The sequence below is a fragment of the Schistocerca piceifrons genome, chromosome 1, assembly GCF_021461385.2.
Source record: "Schistocerca piceifrons isolate TAMUIC-IGC-003096 chromosome 1, iqSchPice1.1, whole genome shotgun sequence".
NCBI classification, from domain to species: domain Eukaryota; kingdom Metazoa; phylum Arthropoda; class Insecta; order Orthoptera; family Acrididae; genus Schistocerca; species Schistocerca piceifrons.
In genome coordinates this window covers 393,208,568-393,225,018 of record NC_060138.1, presented here as the reverse complement: position 1 = coordinate 393,225,018, position 16,451 = coordinate 393,208,568, and the positions used below count along the sequence as shown (strand labels likewise).

At 39.7% G+C, this 16,451-nt stretch overlaps 1 protein-coding gene across 1 annotated transcript in view; it reads left to right on the top strand.

Moving 5' to 3' along the window:
* The window catches only part of LOC124787179 (telomerase-binding protein EST1A), a 323,132-nt gene that overhangs the window by 150,057 nt on the left and 156,624 nt on the right, over positions 1–16,451 (top strand). The window contains 1 exon segment of the mRNA XM_047254319.1: positions 11,586–11,696. Within this exon segment, the coding sequence (XP_047110275.1) occupies positions 11,586–11,696 (111 nt within the window).

Below are 16,451 nucleotides of genomic sequence, written 5' to 3'. Positions count from 1 at the left end.
AAATTTGTATTTGGTTTTGCAATGTGATAATATAAGGCCTTAAAAGGAACATCAAGGAGGAGATGCGTTGAAAATGGACCCATATTCTGCTGGTACTCATATTAAATTGGACATATTTTATATGATCTACAGTACTTTCTGGGAAGGCAATATCAAAAGTTTTGATGACCAAGAAGTGAGATAAAGTCTGAAGTGTTGTCTTTAGTCACGACTCGTCATGAAATAGTTAATCTGTTGTTGTTCTGTTACTCCAGAATCAACTGGCTATAAACATCACATTTTAACTGTGCATTACCAAGACAGTGGAGATCATGATAGTAGAAGTGTCGCATAATAGCTGCTACACATATTGTAGAAATTGCCTGTAGGTTTTACACCACTGTCATATTGTGTAAATCTGTTAAGGGTTTCTTTACAGTGGGTACAATGCTGATGATACATTTCTATAAGTGTCAATGGCCAAAGCTAGAATAGGCCTCTCTCAAGATCCTAGGCATATGTTTACATCAAGCTACCTAAATTTTTTACAGGTTTCATTAATTTGCTGTAGAAAAATTAGATTTTTCAGATATTAATATCTCAAATTATTAAAGCCACAAAAATGAGAACTTATGCTTTTTACTGGATTTGTTATTCCATTTCTTTCTTATGAAAAGAATTTTGTAGAGCAGAATTCTGTAGAGATGTCTAAAAAATGACAGAAAAGGCTACTTCAAACTATGGAAAACCCAGGATGGAACGTTAACAATACCAGAGAAGGAAATTTGCTATTCACCATATAGCGGAGATGCTGAGTCGCGATAGGCACAATAAATAGATTCACACAATTAAAGCTTTCAGCCATTAAGGCCTTTGTCAATAGTACACACACACACACACACACACACACACACACACACACACACACACAAATGCAACTTGCACACACATCAGCAGTCTCAGAGAGCTGAGACCACACTGCGAACAGCAGCCCCAGTGCATGATGGGAGTGGCGACTGGGTGGGGGTAAGGAGGAGGCTGTGGTGAGGAGAGGGAGGGATGGTATGGTGGGAGTGGCGGACAGTGAAGTGTTGCAGTTTAGACGGAGAGCAGGAGAGAAGGTACGGAGGGGGGGGGGGGGGGGGTTGGAAAGGAGATAAATAAAAGAAATTAAAAGACTGGATGTGGCGGTGAAGTGACGGCAGTGTAGTGCTGTGGGTTTGTGGATTTTAGGGAGAATGTAGAAGGTGGGTGCACAGGGTGTCGTAGGAGCCAGGGAAGATGTTGTGGCAATAGCTAAGGCTTTAAGCAGAGATTGGGGGTTGTGTTGGACTTCTAGGATGGGAACACACACACACACACACACACACACACACACACACACACACACGTGAGTAATCACAGGGATGCTTTATTCACTTCCCATCTGCTGCAATGCAGACCTCACTCATTAACGATAGCATTTGTAATTCTTACATTACGAATTAGGAAGGTTGGTTGTGATCCTTTCTGCTGCATTATTCAACACATTGATCTTCACTTATACCACTTTATCTTGGACAATAAAAATTAGCTCTTTTTGAGTTACCATCTCTTTTTTCATAGGTAATCTTCTTCTGTTTCTTGCACTTCTTTTAATTTTAGGTGTAATTGCAAATCAAGTTTTTAATTATGAGTATTTTCGAACATACATTTTCCACTATCAGAATCTATAATATAAAGAACAAATCAGTATTACTGTCTTAAAATCTTTAAAACATTTTGTCAGATCTACTTATAAGTGACTATGTCTAAAATATATAAAAAATGTGTGTAATATATCAGTCACTATTCTCTCCTATTTTGTCAGGTCTAGTGTCTGGTAGGTACAACCCAGTATAGAATGGTCTCTTTTAGTCTGACTTGAACTGCCAGTTACGAGCCAGCTATTTCTTCAAACAATTTAAATACACTTCCCCATCTTTCAGCTGTGCATCCCATCCTCGCTGCTAGAATCATCACTGGTTTTACTCTAGCTTCTAAAGTTAACTGTAGAGCTACAATTCTAACCAACTTTTTGTTCTTCACCGGGTTCTCCAGAAGTGCACTTTCGTTCCAGTGTTGCTTCATGTAGTCCACAATGAGACACTGCTACATGAATAGGGTGTCAAATTTAATAAACATTGACTTCACTGCCCATTCTCTGGTTCAAGGCCAGTACGAGGTGCATTCAAGTTCTAAGGCCTCCGATTTTTTTTTTCTAACTAACTACTCTCACTCGAAATCGATGAGACTGGCGTTACTTCTCGACGTAATCGCCCTGCAGACGTACACATTTTTCACAACGCTGACGCCATGATTCCATGGCAGCGACGAAGGCTTCTTTAGGAGTCTGTTTTGACCACTGGAAAATTGCTGAGGCAATAGCAGCACGGCTGGTGAATGTGCAGCCACGAAGAGTGTCTTTCATTGTTGGAAAAATCCACAAGTCACTAGGAGCCAGGTCAGGTGAGTAGGGAGCATGAGGAATCACTTCAAAGTTGTTATCACGAAGAAACTGTTGCGTAACGTTAGCTCGATGTGTGGGTGCGTTGTCTTGGTGAAACAGCACACGCGCAGCCCTTCCCGGATGTTTTTGTTGCAGTGCAGGAAGGAATTTGTTCTTCAAAACATTTTCGTAGGATGCACCTGTTACCGTAGTGCCCTTTGGAACGCAATGGGTAAGGATTACGCCCTCGCTGTCCCAGAACATGGACACCATCATTTTTTCAGCACTGGCGGTTACCCAAAATTTTTTTGGTGGTGGTGAATCTGTGTGCTTCCATCGAGCTGACTGGCGCTTTGTTTCTGGATTGAAAATTGGCATCCACGTCTCATCCATTGTCACAACCGACGAAAAGAAAGTCCCATTCATGCTGTCGTTGCACGTCAACATTGCTTGGCAACATGCCACACCGGCAGCCATGTGGTCATCCGTCAGCATTCGTGGCATCCACCTGGATGACACTTTCTGCATTTTCAGGTCGTCAAGCAGGATTGTGTGCACAGAACCCACAGAAATGCCAACTCTGGAGGCGATCTGTTCAACAGTCATTCGACAATCCCCCAAAACAATTCTCTCCACTTTCTCGATCATGTCGTCAGACTGGCTTGTGCGAGCCCGAGGTTGTTTCGATTTGTTGTCACACGATGTTGTGCCTTCATTAAACTGTCGCACCCACGAACGCACTTTCGACACATCCATAACTCCATCACCACATGTCTCCTTCAACTGTCGATGAATTTCAATTGGTTTCACACCACGCAAATTCAGAAAACGAATGATTGCACGCTGTTCAAGTAAGGAAAACGTCGCCATTTTCTCATTCTCGCCGCTGGCGGTAAAATTCCATCTGCCGTACGGTGCTGCCATCTCTGGGACGTATTGACAATGAACACGGCCTCATTTTAAAACAATGCACATGTTTCTATCTCTTTCCAGTCCGGAGAAAAAAAATCGGAGACCTTAGAACTTGAATGCACCTTGTATAACTAGAAAAAACTGTATTCAAATTTTTAATAGTTATCTTAAAATATTTCACAAAATAAATGAAAAAAATAAAATCTTCAAATCAATAAAGAAAAAAAATTAAAGGTAAAGCTCTCATGGCCCCTTGTATTCATTTCTTTCTGCAGTGATTAAGTCACTGGTCATTGTTGAGGTCCACACACTCAAAACTTCACTGTGAATTGTTGTAAAATTTCCATAGGTTGAATGTTATCTGCTTCTAGAGCTTTGCAGCATCATTTTATAGTGCTTTCCACATATTTTACGTGGACTAGATCTAATTGACCACCCCCTTTGTGCTTTCATTGGTTTTCCTGTGTTTTCAAATTTCTGTGTCAAAGTGTTGTATTTCTGCTGCTTGAGGTTTTATTTGAGCTGTCAAGTTTTTGTTGCCTTTTAGAAACTTCACATTTGTTCTTGCAATTTGCATGTTTTCTTGATGGTCTCTCCTGAAGCCTTTGCTAATTCTTACTTCTACCATTCTGACAATGCTATGGGTTGTGCTTTGTCCTGTTCCTTCCACATTTCATCTTGAAATCCATCTATCAATCTATCAGTGTTAGTAAAGCTTCCATTATCACTGTGTCCTGGTTCCAAGCCCTTTCTAGGTTGTGCAAGAATTCCATTACTTCCTCCCATCCAGTTGTAATGGATTCTTCACAGCATTTGTTGTTGATTTGTTGAGCTACTTATTTATCTTATGAGATTCTGTAAGTACAGATATATAATTTTTACTTGTGAGTTGCATAACTACCACTGCCACCACCGTTCATCATATTCATCATCACGAACATTTTCTAGCCACTGACTGGGTCTGTTGTACACGTAAGTGTTTCCATTTTCCTGTGTCATCTCACCACTGCTATGCCTCTGCCTGTTTCTATTCTTCTTCTTTTCTCCAAATAATCTCCTCTGTCCTTTTCAGCTAACTATCCCTTGGTGTTCCTTTTGATCTTTTGTGTTGAAGCCTCAATTCATGAATTTTCATTGATGTTCTGTCATGTAATTCCTTTTTAGAAATTCACTTAAAAACTGCTGATTCTGTACACTCCTGTAAGGGTAATTCCTTTGAAAGCTTTCTGATCTCTTTAATTTTTTATTCTGCCCATTCTTTGTACTCACATTCTGTTTCTGTCAAATTTAATGTCCCTTTTCTTCATTGACCAGTTTTGAGGAGTATAGGTCAGATTAGGCATGTAGTAGAAACAAAATATTATTCCCTTGGTCTTGTGTGTGACATCTTTATTCCACTTCAAGCTCCTGACACTTCTCATATTTTCTTCCTTTTGTTTCCAATACACTTCCAAGATATTTGAAGCTGTTAAAATTTTTCATCTGTTATTCCGCTAGTGCAATACATAAGTAGTCATCTCCTTTTCTTGGTCATGATTGTAAAACTGCTCTTCCTCACACTAAATTTGACTTCTGCCCATGCATCAGATTGTAGCCGAACTTCATCTTTCTTATTTCCCTAGATCCTTAGGTCATAAGCAAGGCCATTAACTTAACATTATCCTCTTCGACTCTCTTTTCCAACTTTTATGTATTATGTCTTCCATCACAACAACCAAAAGTAAGGCTAAAATTGCACCTGTTTACTCTCATTTATCCATCTTTTGCATTATTTCCTGCTTTAAAATAGCTGGTACTTCCAAAATACATATCAAGCACTCTATCAGGTGCACATTTTTGCATTCCTTGTTCGCCAGGGCTTCCAAGTAATTCACCCGTCGCATACATTCTGAGATGCCTTCTAAAGATCAAGGAAGACCATCAGCAAATCTTGCTCATATTAATGTTTCTTCTGGAACTGCCGTACCTAAAAAGACTTATCATTGAGCTCCACAACCTAAAGCCATGCTGCTGCTTCTCGTTTTTCTTCTCAGCTTTATTCCCTACACTCTTTTCTGGAATTTTCTCAGATATGATGGATGTAAATAAAGTCATCATAAGTAAACTGTTTACTATTTTTGGAAAAAAATTCAATAAAGACCAACCATGTACACCAGGTACCCACTGTTCCAGATAGTGAAGGCCATTTCTGTAGGATTAAGATTGAGGGATTTAGTTAGGCAATAGAAACGTTATGGGATCCTTGAATGTTTGTCAAACCAGGAATGTTTGTATGGAGGCTTGTTAAAACAGCTGCTGTTATCTTGGAAAAGATGAGTGTGCACAGCGTACTAGTTAGTGGTGAAGATGTAGAAGAAAGGGCAGCACTTGGGTACTGAAAATATTAAAATAAACATGCTGTTAAATGTTCATGGTAACCCGAATGAGTGAGCCCAAGTTTAGGTACAAAAATGAAAACTGCCATCACAAGATCACCTCTGGCCTCAAATACAGAGTCCATGTGTTGGGAAAATTGCGGTGCCCCATTGTATCTTCTCGAAAACGTAAAGCCGCGCTCCTTGGACTATCAGTGTGAACTTACTTGAATGCCAGATACAGGCTCAGCTTCCCTGCAGCTCTGGCGTCTTCTGCTTGCATCAAACTCTTCTCCAAAGATTCTATATTTTGAAGAAGGTGAAAATTCATCTACTATTCCAAAATCCTATTATCTAGTCCAAATGAAGAATCTCTCAAAATTCAGTTGCTGTTAACATATTCTATATTCAAAATTCATTACACCATTTCACTGCCACATTAAACAGTAAGCCCACACTTTCTTAGGGCATTTGCACACGACTGAATTCAACCAAATTAAATAACATTTTTTCTCAACGATACAATACTAATATACATGTCCGTCTGCTAGAGACCAAGTCATTATTAATAATAATCATTTTTTTTCCTTCCATTGTCTCTCCACAACAATCACCAATGTTTTTCGTGCATGAAATTCGTCCATGGAATTCTGGGCTGGAAGTTTTTCTTTTCTCTTTGCTGCAACCGAGCGCGACACTTGTTGGCCCGGTATTGCTCTTCTTTCTCAGTTAGCCTGCACAAATAACGTTTTACGGCAGTGTGTATCTGTTTATGCTACAACCCACTACAAAATAACATGTGTTCGAAGTGCCTGGAAGACAAGTGACTCCAGACTTTCGTAAAATTCTGGGGGCACTACAAAATGCATCATTGGGCTGTTGGTGCTCTCAGTACCTTGCATCTTTTCCATATGCACCAGGCAGCTACTGTCCAATGTCTGTGTTGCTTGGCCCATTGAAGATATGTAGCTTTATATTTTACTGTGAGAATTGCAATTGCATGGACCTCCCTGCAACTGTTCACTCAGAAATTGATTGAGATTGATCTGCATTCACTGAAAGCAGCAATTCCTGTTGTGTTCGAAATCAATTGTCATTGACAAGACATGACATTTGGTACCAGTCCCTGTCAGTTAGAATCCTTGTATGCTTTGTTATATTGTGAGAGTGGTATTTGTGTTACATTGTGCGTGTGGCACCCCATTCATTGTAGACATGTTGGACAGTCAGCATTGATGCACCAACAAATCAAGCAACTTCATTCACCGTATGGTCATGGGTACATCCAGACATGTAAGCTTCTATGTGTCATTGTGTTACATATCTGTGTCGTCGCATGTTAAAGCACTGATTTCGTTCAACTGACACATACAAACCATTTCATTGACATGACTTTTTTCAGATGTAGAAGGTCACATTAGTGCCTGGCACTAATTCTACACCATCTGCAGTACTCCAAAGTGGTCACTGTACTTTTTGAATGGGGTGACTATTATTTTGTCTGGTGAGCCTCTATGTGTCATCGTGTTACATATCTGTGTCGTCGCATGTTAGAGCACTGATTTCGTTCAACTGACACATACAAACCATTTCATTGACATGACTTTTTTCAGATGTAGAAGGTCACATTAGTGCCTGGCACTAATTCTACACCATCTGCAGTACTCCAAAGTGGTCACTGTACTTTTTGAATGGGGTGACTATTATTTTGTCTGGTGAGCCTATATGGTCACAAATTTGAGTGTGACTAAAATGTTAATTCCAGCGTGGCTTAACGTTAGCTGTCTAAAATATCTATTCTGTATAAATCAGTATTGTTGTTGTTGTTGTTGTGGTCTTCAGTCCTGAGACTGGTTTGATGCAGCTCTCCATACTACTCTATCCTGTGCAAGCTTCTTCATCTCCCAGTACCTACTGCAACCTACATCCTTCTGAATCTGCTAAGTGTATTGATCTCTTGGTCTCCCTCTACGATTTTTACCCTCCACGCTGCCCTCCAATGCAAAATTTGTGATCCCTTGATGCCTCAAAACATGTCCTACCAACCGATCCCTTCTTCTAGTCAAGTTGTGCCACAAACTTCTCTTCTCCCCAATCCTATTCAATACCTCCTCATTAGTTCCATGATCTACCCACCTTATCTTCAGCATTCTTCTGTAGCACCACATTTCGAAAGCTTCTATTCTCTTCTTGTCCAAACTATTTATCGTCCATGTTTCACTTCCATACATGACTACACTCCATACAAATACTTTCAGAAACGACTTCCTGACACTTAAATCTATACTCGATGTTAACAGATTTCTCTTCTTCAGAAACGATTTCCTCGCCATTGCCAGTCTACATTCTATATCCTCTCTTCTTCGACCATCATCAGTTATTTTACTCCCTAAATAGCAAAACTCCTTTACTACTTTAAGTGTCTCATTTCCTAATCTAATTCCTTCAGCATCACCTGACTTAATTCAACTACATTCCATTATCCTTGTTTTGCTTTTGTTGATGTTCATCTTATACCCTTCTTTCAAGACACTGTCCATTCCGTTCAACTGCTCTTCCAAGTCCTTTGCTGTCTCTGACAGAATTACAATGTCATCGGCGAACCTCAAAGTTTTTACTTCTTCTCCATCAATTTTAATACCTACTCCGAATTTTTCTTTTGTTTCCTTTACTGCTTGCTCAATATACAGATTGAATAACATCGGGGAGAGGCTACAACCCTGTCTCACTCCTTTCCCAACCACTGCTTCCCTTTCATGCCCCTCGACTCTTAACTGCCATCTGGTTTCTGTACAAATTGTAAATAGCCTTTCGCTCCTTGTAGTTTACCCCTGCCACCTTCAGAATTTGAAAGAGAGTATTCCAGTTAATGTTGTCAAAAGCTTTCTCTAAGTCTACAAATGCTAGAAACGTAGGTTTGCCTTTTCTTAATCTTTCTTCTAAGATAAGTCGTAAGGTTAGTATTGCCTCACGTGTTCCAACATTGCTACGGAATCCAAACTGATCTTCCCTGAGGTCCGCTTCTACCAGTTTTTCCATTCGTCTGTAAAGAATTCGTGTTAGTATTTTGCAGCTGTGACTTATTAAACTGATAGTTCGGTAATTTTCACATCTGTCAACACCTGCTTTCTTTGGAATTGGAATTATTATATTCTTCTTGAAGTCTGTGGGTATTTCGCCTGTCTCATACATCTTGCTCACCAGATGGTAGAGTTTTGTCATGACTGGCTCTCCCAAGGCCATCAGTAGTTCTAATGGAATGTTGTCTACTCCCGGGGCCTTGTTTCGACTCAGGTCTTTCAGTGCTCTGTCAAACTCTTCACGCAGTATCGTATCTCCCATTTCATCTTCATCTACATCCTCTTCCATTTCCATAATATTGTCCTCTAGTACATCGCCCTTGTATAAACCCTCTATATACTCCTTCCACCTTTCTGCCTTCCCTTCTTTGCTTAGAACTGGGTTGCCATCTGAGCTCTTGATATTCATACAAGTGGTTCTCTTTTCCCCAAAGGTCTCTTTAATTTTCCTGTAGTCAGTATCTATCTTACCCCTAGTGAGACAAGCCTCTACATCCTTACATTTGTCCTCTAGCCATCCCTGCTTAGCCATTTTGCACTTCCTGTCGATCTCATTTTTGAGGCGTTTGTATTCCTTTTTGCCTGCTTCATTTACTGCATTTTTATATTTTCTCCTTTCATCAATTAAATTCAATATTTCTTCTGTTACCCAAGGATTTCTATTAGCCCTCGTCTTTTTACCTATTTGATCCTCTGCTGCCTTCACTACTTCATCCCTCAGAGCTACCCATTCTTCTTCTACTGTATTTCTTTCCCCCATTCCTGTCAATTGTTCCCTTATGCTCTCCCTGAAACTCTGTACAACCTCTGGTTCTTTCAGTTTATCCAGGTCCCATCTCCTTAAATTCCCACCTTTTTGCAGTTTCTTCAGTTTCAATCTGCAGTTCATAACCAATAGATTGTGGTCAGATTCCACATCTGCCCCTGGAAATGTCTTACAATTTAAAACCTGGTTCCTAAATCTCTGTCTTACCATTATATAATCTATCTGATACCTTTTAGTATCTCCAGGATTCTTCCAGGTATACAACCTTCTTTTATGATTCTTGAACCAAGTGTTAGCTATGATTAAGTTATGCTCTGTGCAAAATTCTACAAGGCGGCTTCCTCTTTCATTTCTTCCCCCCAATCCATATTCACCTACTATGTTTCCTTCTCTCCCTTTTCCTCCTGACGAATTCCAGTCACCCATGACTATTAAATTTTCGTCTCCCTTCATTACCTGAATAATTTCTTTTATCTCGTCATACATTTCATAAATTTCATCATCATCTGCAGAGCTAGTTGGCATATAAACTTGTACTACTGTAGTAGGCATGGGCTTTGTGTCTATCTTGGCCACAATAATGCGTTCACTATGCTGTTTGTAGTAGCTAACCCGCACTCCTATTTTTTTTATTCATTATTAAACCTACTCCTGCATTACCCCTATTTGATTTTGTATTTATAACCCTGTATTCACCTGACCAAAAGTCTTGTACCTCCTGCCACCGAACTTCACTAATTCCCACTATATCTAACTTTAACCTATCCATTTCCCTTTTTACATTTTCTAACCTACCTGCCCGATTAAGGGATCTGACATTCCACGCCCCGACCCGTAGAACGCCAGTTGTCTTTCTCCTGACAACAACGTTCTCCTGAGTAGTCCCCGCCCGGAGATCCGAATGGGGGACTATTTTACCTCCGGAATATTTTACCCAAGAGGACGCCATCATCATTTAATCATACAGTAAAGCTGCATATCCTCGGGAAAAATTACGACTGTAGTTTCCCTTTGCTTTCAGCCGTTCGCAGTACCAGCACAGCAAGGCCGTTTTGGTTAATGTTACAAGGCCAGATCAGTCAATCATCCAGACTGTTGCCCCTGCAACTACTGAAAAGGCTGCTGCCCCTCTTCAGTATTATGAATTTTTAAACAATAAATGTTTTATGTTATATTCTCGGTGTGATTTTGATGCAGTGAGACCTCTTCTTCACTGGCACAGCCTTTGCTTGAGCACTTAAGCAAGCAACTGGTCATCTTCTGCAAGTGAATGCCTCCCCATTGGTTTCAATGAGCACTGTGGGTCCATGAAAAAAGCAGTACTTTCACCATAATTTCTTTTAATTGAACAACACTTTTCGTATAATTAATTTTTTCTCTGATGAATTGTTATGAACATTCTCTGACTACTTACACTTGCTCTGTGGTGAAATTCTGAATGAAAGCAAATTCGATGTTGTGACTTTTATTTTATATTTCTTATTTAGTTTTATAGTGCTTACTGCCTTAGTAGCCAGATAGATTTAGTTCAAGTTGACATTGGTTGAGAAAGCTTGCACACTCACATTATTACCCATTGTCAACAAACAATGTTCCTTTAAATTTTATTGTTTATTTTCCTCAAGCATGTCACACCCTACTCCATTTTATTTTAATTTTCTTTAAAAATCCAGATTTACTGTTCGTAAGCTTCTCGTTCATCCCTAATGATGCACTATTTAAAAACAGAAATTTCAGCTCAGGAACTTGATGTTTGACTTTCTTCCATATTGGATGGCAAGAAGTTAACACTTTTACTGACACATGCTTACATTGTTATCTGGTTACATATGCTGCATGGCTCAGATGATGTGGGCACTTAAAACTTGCTTTTTTGATATCACTGATTAATATGCATATACTGATGTACCAGTTACACTCATTTTTCTCTTGGGGTATGTTCTTTGAAATTATATCTAAATCACTTACTATATGTTTTACTCTTTCTTAAAATACATGAAATTCATGTTTACTCGTATTTTTTCCAGAGAAGAAAGTTAGATGCAGTGTACTACTATATGCGAAGTTTGATGGCCTCCAATCCTGTGCAGTCTGCAAGGGAGAGCTTGCTTTCTCTCTTTGATGAAAATCGTAAGAAGGTAAGTTGCTTATAAAAGTATATGTCTCCTTAGAGACTAACTTCCTGTCATTTCTTGTCTACGTGGATTATTTGGAAAGGAGGGAGGGAAATGTCACTACATTCAGAAGATCTTTATTATATACAGCTTTAAGATACAGCTGTCATTTATGTTTGTACATAATTGTATCCTACATTAAGGCAAATGTCATATCAAATAACCAATTTTTCAATGGTCTCGTGGTAAAATACTGCCACCTGTGTGCTAACTAAGTGTGCAGATCGTGTGTGTGTGTGTGTGTGTGTGTGTGTGTGTGTGTGTGTGTGTGTGTGTGGGGGGGGGGGGGGGGGGGGGGTCTTTACATGGACATCTGGAATAGCTGCGTGACTGAAGAAGAACCACAGATGGAACACCTATGGATGCCGCCATCTGTTTGGGGGTGGCCGTTAGGCCGACGTTCTGAATGGAACATCAGGAGAGAGATGTATCATTGGATCAGAAGCCAGCAGACAAAAGAGCGAAGTGTATCGTCCTTGGCCCTTGACTACCCGGGTCCGAGACCCCCCATGTGATCTGTTCCTACAATTCATTGTTTGAGGGTTGTGACTGATGCACTAGCAGTGCGACTGTCCATCAGCAATCATTGCCATGAGATCAGTGATTAGCCTAGCATCACATGCTGGGACGGTAAACAGGCTGTGAGTGTTCTACAGAGCAGAAAACTCAAAGCATGGAAATTATTCTTGGAATGGAAAACAAAATTAAGTAATTCATTCCTGCTCCCTTCAGATGGGTGGCCACTGCTTAATCCTCCCCGCTTCTGCAGGAGTAGAGCATAGACTTCTTAAAAGTTGTGATTTTCTGAAGGCTCCTTTGGATTGCTGGTGGTCATATGAAGCAACAAGGTGGATGCTTGGCTGCTGACAGTAGATGGCGCTTGCCAGGCTGCTCTCCCCTCACGAGCCAGATGGCATAAGAACTGCAACATTCTGACTGGTGGGCTTTAATGAGGGTCCAGGTGCTTAAAAAGTAAAAAGGGGTTCAATTTAGAAAAAGTTCCCACAAAAAGTTCAAAGAGGTTTAATTTTAACAGTTACTCCAAAAATATTGGTGTGAACCTTATAACTAGTACAGTTTTATCTGACACTAAGATTTTTGATACAGTGATCTGTTGTAATATGGCTGAAGGCCATGTCAGCTAGGGACTGATCTTTAATCAATACCTGTAGGTATATGGCTCTAGTTCAATTCCATGACTACTACCTATATACTACTTGATATCAAAGTGAACCACTATTTTGTGGTGTAAACAGTACTTTATCTTATAACTAATGGAGGCTTATAGAGAGAAATAATTGTAAATATGCTGAATTCTAATTCCAATTTTTAAAGAAGTTTGCACAATAGTTGTTGCTACCTCTTCAAGCTGAAAAATTAAAATTTAAGTCCTGTGCACAGTACTTCTGTTACTGGTGGTGGCAGTTCCACAGAGTAGTTCGTTCTAATTTATGTGCATAGATGGACCTGGGTACAAGTTTTCATATCTTAGAGGGTTGCATCAATGGACTCAGCATCATAAGGAACATCTGTGCTATCTTCCCATAATTGAAGCAACAGTTTAATGAAGTAAAGCTTTCAACTAAGTATAAAGTTAAGATAGGGTCCATGCATCACTCCTTTTAGTTGTCCTTGTAGTTGCCTAATGGCTGAGGCTCAGGTACAGCTTCATTAGGTGAATTATTAAGTTGTTTACAGTAGCTGTTTCAATATAGTAGCCATATGACTACCCTGAGGAAAACTAGAGCTAGAGGAGCCGAGATGGAGCTGGGTAGTGTTAACAACTATCTTATACTTTTGATGATGCCAGTCATTAATGTACACTATTGCACAATCCGTACTAATCTGCCCCTTCTTGTGAGGGATGAGTTTGTCTGTTGATCATAGCAGTTGGCTATCAGTAAAGTTGAGTGGCAGTGGCCAATTGTAATGAGAGTTTACCTCCAAGCATAGTTCCGGTAAGTATAATAGAAATGGATGTTGGTTTACACTGAAATCATATTCCAGGTGTATAACATCTTAAGAGTGGGAGGGATATCGTCAGAGTGAAGCAGTTGGTATCAGGAACAGGTGCAGGATCATTACAAATTAGGGTAACAGTTACTGATGCAAGCACAGTGTACAACTGTCCGTTTCTAACAGTAGGAATCCTGGTTCTCATGACCACTCAGAATTGGCATATGTAAACTGAAACAGTGTAGGACTCTGTTTTCAGCATAACAGGGTGGGGAGAAAGAAAAGGAAACATGAAACCAGCATCTGTGGTGCAGCTGAGCTAAAGACTGTTGCTGCAGTTTTCGTGTTAGACTCGTGGCAAGAAAAATTTGGAGATTGAAACCAACATGTGAAAAATTTTGGCAGGCAAATCGGAAGAGGTGTTCTGGGCAGGAATGAAAAGTGTGGCCACCTGTTTGACCCTTAGTGTCCCAGGCAGTCCAACACATTGCGCTCTATATAGAGCTGCCTGCTTTGCATTGGTTACAGACATGCTAACAATGTAGTTAGTGAGGAGGCAGGTTTGTATCATATTAGGCTGCCCTCCTTTTGGTGCTGGGAGTGAAATGACTTTCACAGGTGTGGGTGCCCCTTGTGGTGTGTGATGTCTCATGAACCATTATCGTATAGCGTTTCTCCAATGATGATGGGTGATAGGTCAGGTATTCCAAATATTGTGGCAGTCAACTGAGGGTACATTATGGCTGACAGCCAAGCAAAGTACTCTTCTTTGCAGACATTGTGTGTAAGGTTGGAAAAGTTTGTGACTTCATGTGGTAATCTTCTGTTGGCTGCATTGGTTCCCTTACTAAGACACGGGGCCACCATACACTTGCAGAAAGAGAGAACAACGGAGTATCACTAAGGTGTCAATAGGAGTGGAAACATGGATCAAGTAACTTTCCACTGGTAAATTGCTAGCATTAACTACGTATCAGCTAGGTGCACAAGAATGAAGTTTACTCCCTATAACAGAACTTTTGAGAGAGACAGGTAGAACTTGGTAAGAAGGGAAGTGCAGTGCATCAGTAATCTAGGCAGGTTAAGGCAAAATGTTAAATGGGTACTGCCGGTAAGATTCAGTATAAACTTATTTCCTTCAAGAAAAGGAGTAAAGATTAGTGTTGAGGGTATGAATCAGGTAGGGAGGGCAAAATGAACTGGATAGTCGCCAATGGAGATTGCCCACTGACGTAAATCCACAACACAGATTGGCAAAACAGGTGATAGTGGCCTGGCCTTCTCAGCAGCATGAAGAAACAGTACCACTGAAAAATGTCCGGCCTCTCTGCCTTCTGCCGAAGTTTTGATTCAGCCCCTGACTGTGCCTAATTAGGAAGTAGGTAAGGCCGAAGACCAATTGATGGCTCCTACAACATACTGGGGTGAGGTTTCTGTAACTGGCTAACTCTTCAACATTTACAACAAATGTGGCCATAATACTAGAAATTGTGAGAGTTAGGCATGCTTGACACACAAACTGGTTGGTGGCAGGTATACCCTGATTATTATAGTAGCTACTTGGCGTACTCTTTTCACAAAGGGCACTGAATTGGGAGGTTTAGATATGGGAGCTACTTCTCATATTATTCCCACTTAAGTGTCTTAGGTATGAACACTACAAAACACAAAATACAGTGAATAGTCTATTCTTTTGTAATAATGAACAAGTGTTTACGTACTTCGTTCATCTTAAGAATAAATCTGATTTAAACAAACACAAGTTCAATGATTGGTCAGCAGCCATAACTCTTATACATTGATGTTATTCCACTCTTGGAAATAGGTCCAAATTATGTATCAGGTATTTTTTTATTATGTCATTGTAAATGAAACTTAAAGACATTCTGATGTATTAACAGCTATCAATATTGTTCTTAATCGTACTTTCACTACGTAATTTTTATTTAAAAAAATTGTGTACAGTCACAGTCGCACAGTCTCTGATTGTATTGCTGTTAATGCGTACTGTGAAACTGGATGACACTGCTTCCTGCTTCGTAGTGAAACATGCATGCAGAACACCATTAATGGTGGGAAACATGTTGTTCATAATATTTTAACACGCTTATAAGACAAAAACCAGCTCTGACATCTTTTGAGAAACACTGTAATAAATAGTAGGTCGTATTCAAATTATATGTGTGGCGTAATTGGTAGCATTGTTGAATTATAATGATATATGCTTTGGGGCACAGATCGGATCTCTTTGTGGCCCATAACATTTTTTGAATATCTGCATCATTTAACTATGAAATTAATCAAATATATGTTAATTAACTCTTGCTACACCATGTTTTATCAGGAAAAATGCATGCCTTCTCGTTTCTAATTACACATTGCACACAAAATTGTGGTTTTCATGCAAATATAAATTCTTAAGTGTCAGTATTTTATAAAAGATTGTTAAATATTGATGAAGTTAAGAAAACGTCACAGAGTCAAATTTTTTGGAGAAAAATGAAAAAAATCAAATGTATAATGCCTGTATAATGTGCTCTTATACAAGCCAGAGTGATAAGCTTCATAGAAACATGGAAAACAATTTTCACGGCATCGAGCACACTGTACAAATGCTGTATTTTTACAGTTGTCACTGTACCACTGTTATCTGAACCCAGCAAAACTGATCTAGAGGGTCGTGAGAAATAAGATATTTAAGCTGCCAAATGTATTCAAACTAATCCACGAAGCTTTGTGGCACTTCACTTCTGAACAATGCCG